A 1585-nucleotide genomic window follows, 5' to 3' on the forward strand; every position below is an offset into this window, starting at 1 on the left:
GAGTTGTAGCGGGAGCAGGAGCAAGATCACAAACCCTTTCTCTTTACACCAAGTTTCTCTCTGTGAAGGACAGTGAACTTAGGAATTTCGTAACTTCACCCGCCGTCTGGGCCCACACCGGAGAAAGTGAAAGTTGACGGGCCGCACGGCCCGATCTGATGAGCACTGAGTTGAACTTCGGGCCATCCAAATTTCCAGGCTGGGGGATCGTACCAAAAAGTGGAAGGGTAGTCGTAGAAGGAGTTGGAGGAGGAGGAGAAGAAAAGGTGGTGGTGGGGGGGGGGGGCGTGGTCTGATGCAGAGCAGGCGGAAGGGAAGGAGGGGCGAATGTGTTCACTTGCTTCTGTTATCTCCTTGCTGCACTCAATGCATGTGGACAGAGAGGTGATGTATACTGCCGCATCCGCTGCTGCAGCCTTGCTGTTACTCGTCCTTGTCCTCGTCCTCCTCGTCCCACTTCTTGGTCCTCTCTCTCCTTCTCCTCGTGAGGTCACTTTTGTTTCTTGTTTGCTGAGCAAAAGGTGCAGGTCTTAGATGTCCTCCTCAAGATTCTCACACGTAAGTGCCTGTTTTGTTAATGAGGAGGAGGAGGAGAGGGATCAGGAGGAGGGGAAGGAGGGGGAGGGGAAGGAGGAGGAGGAGGAGGAGGAGGAGGAGGCACTGAGCATGAGGCAGGCAAGTCGCAGCAAATGCAGGCGATGAAATGGAGCAAGACATTAACGTTTGAGGATTAAGAAGCCTTTCTTTCTCTTCCTTGCTCCTCCCTCTCTCTCACTTCCCTGTTCTCCTCAAGGTCTCTCAGTTTTTATGAAAACGCAACAGTCCCTTTCCCTTTCCCCCTCCCTCCTCCTCTTCCTCCTCCCTCTTTCCATGAGACTTTCTGCGTATGCTGAGCAGACCATTGATAACAAACACTATGCCAACTTCTCCTCCTCCTCCTCCTCCTCCTCCTCCCCCTCCTCCTCCTCCTCCTTCTTCAGTAGGGCTCCGCGTCCTCCCCAAAGTACTTGTCGACTGCGCAGACGTCAGCGTCTCCTCCTTCTCTTCTCGGCGATTCACCGAGGAAGCTCGAGCGAGCAACGACAGCCTGCGACGAGTTGGCGTAGATCAGCTGCTCCAGCGCGTCGATGCCTGCATGCAGCACGTGAGGGGAGGGAGCGAAGGGAGGGGTCGAGGTGGAGAGGAGGAGGAGAGGAGGGGAAAAGGAGGGAGGGAAGTGTGTACGGGTTATGAGGGAGGAAGTGGAGGGGAAGCGTAAGGACACCAGGAGAGAAGAAGAGAAGAGGCAAGAGCACTGAGTGAGTTGGAAGGGGAGGAAGCAGGGAAACCGAGCACGGGTACAGGAGTAAGCAGAGGAGGAAGGAGGGAAAAGGGGATAAGCGCAAAAGCGGCATGAGCAGGATCAGCATCAGGATCAGCATCAGGATCAGGATCAGGAGCAGGAGCAGGAGCAGGAGCAGGAGCAGGAGCAGGAGCAGGAGCAGGAGCAGGAGCAGGAGCAGGAGCAGGAGCAGGAGCAGGAGCAGGAGCAGGAGCAGGAGCAGGAGCAGGAGCAGGGCAGGGCAGGAGCAGGAGCAGGAGCAGG

General features: G+C 56.2%; 1 protein-coding gene across 1 annotated transcript in view; it reads right to left on the reverse strand.

Moving 5' to 3' along the window:
* Positions 1–976: 976 nt before the first annotated feature.
* The window catches only part of GUITHDRAFT_148189 (hypothetical protein), a gene marked incomplete at both ends in the record, with an annotated part of 2413 nt that continues 1804 nt past the window's right edge, over positions 977–1585 (reverse strand). Inside the window, one exon of the mRNA XM_005819953.1 lies at positions 977–1131. Coding sequence (XP_005820010.1) covers positions 977–1131 — 155 coding nt within the window. The remainder of the gene's footprint in view (positions 1132–1585) is intronic.

This window comes from Guillardia theta, assembly GCF_000315625.1.
Source record: "Guillardia theta CCMP2712 unplaced genomic scaffold GUITHscaffold_197, whole genome shotgun sequence".
Lineage (NCBI taxonomy): Eukaryota > Cryptophyceae > Pyrenomonadales > Geminigeraceae > Guillardia > Guillardia theta.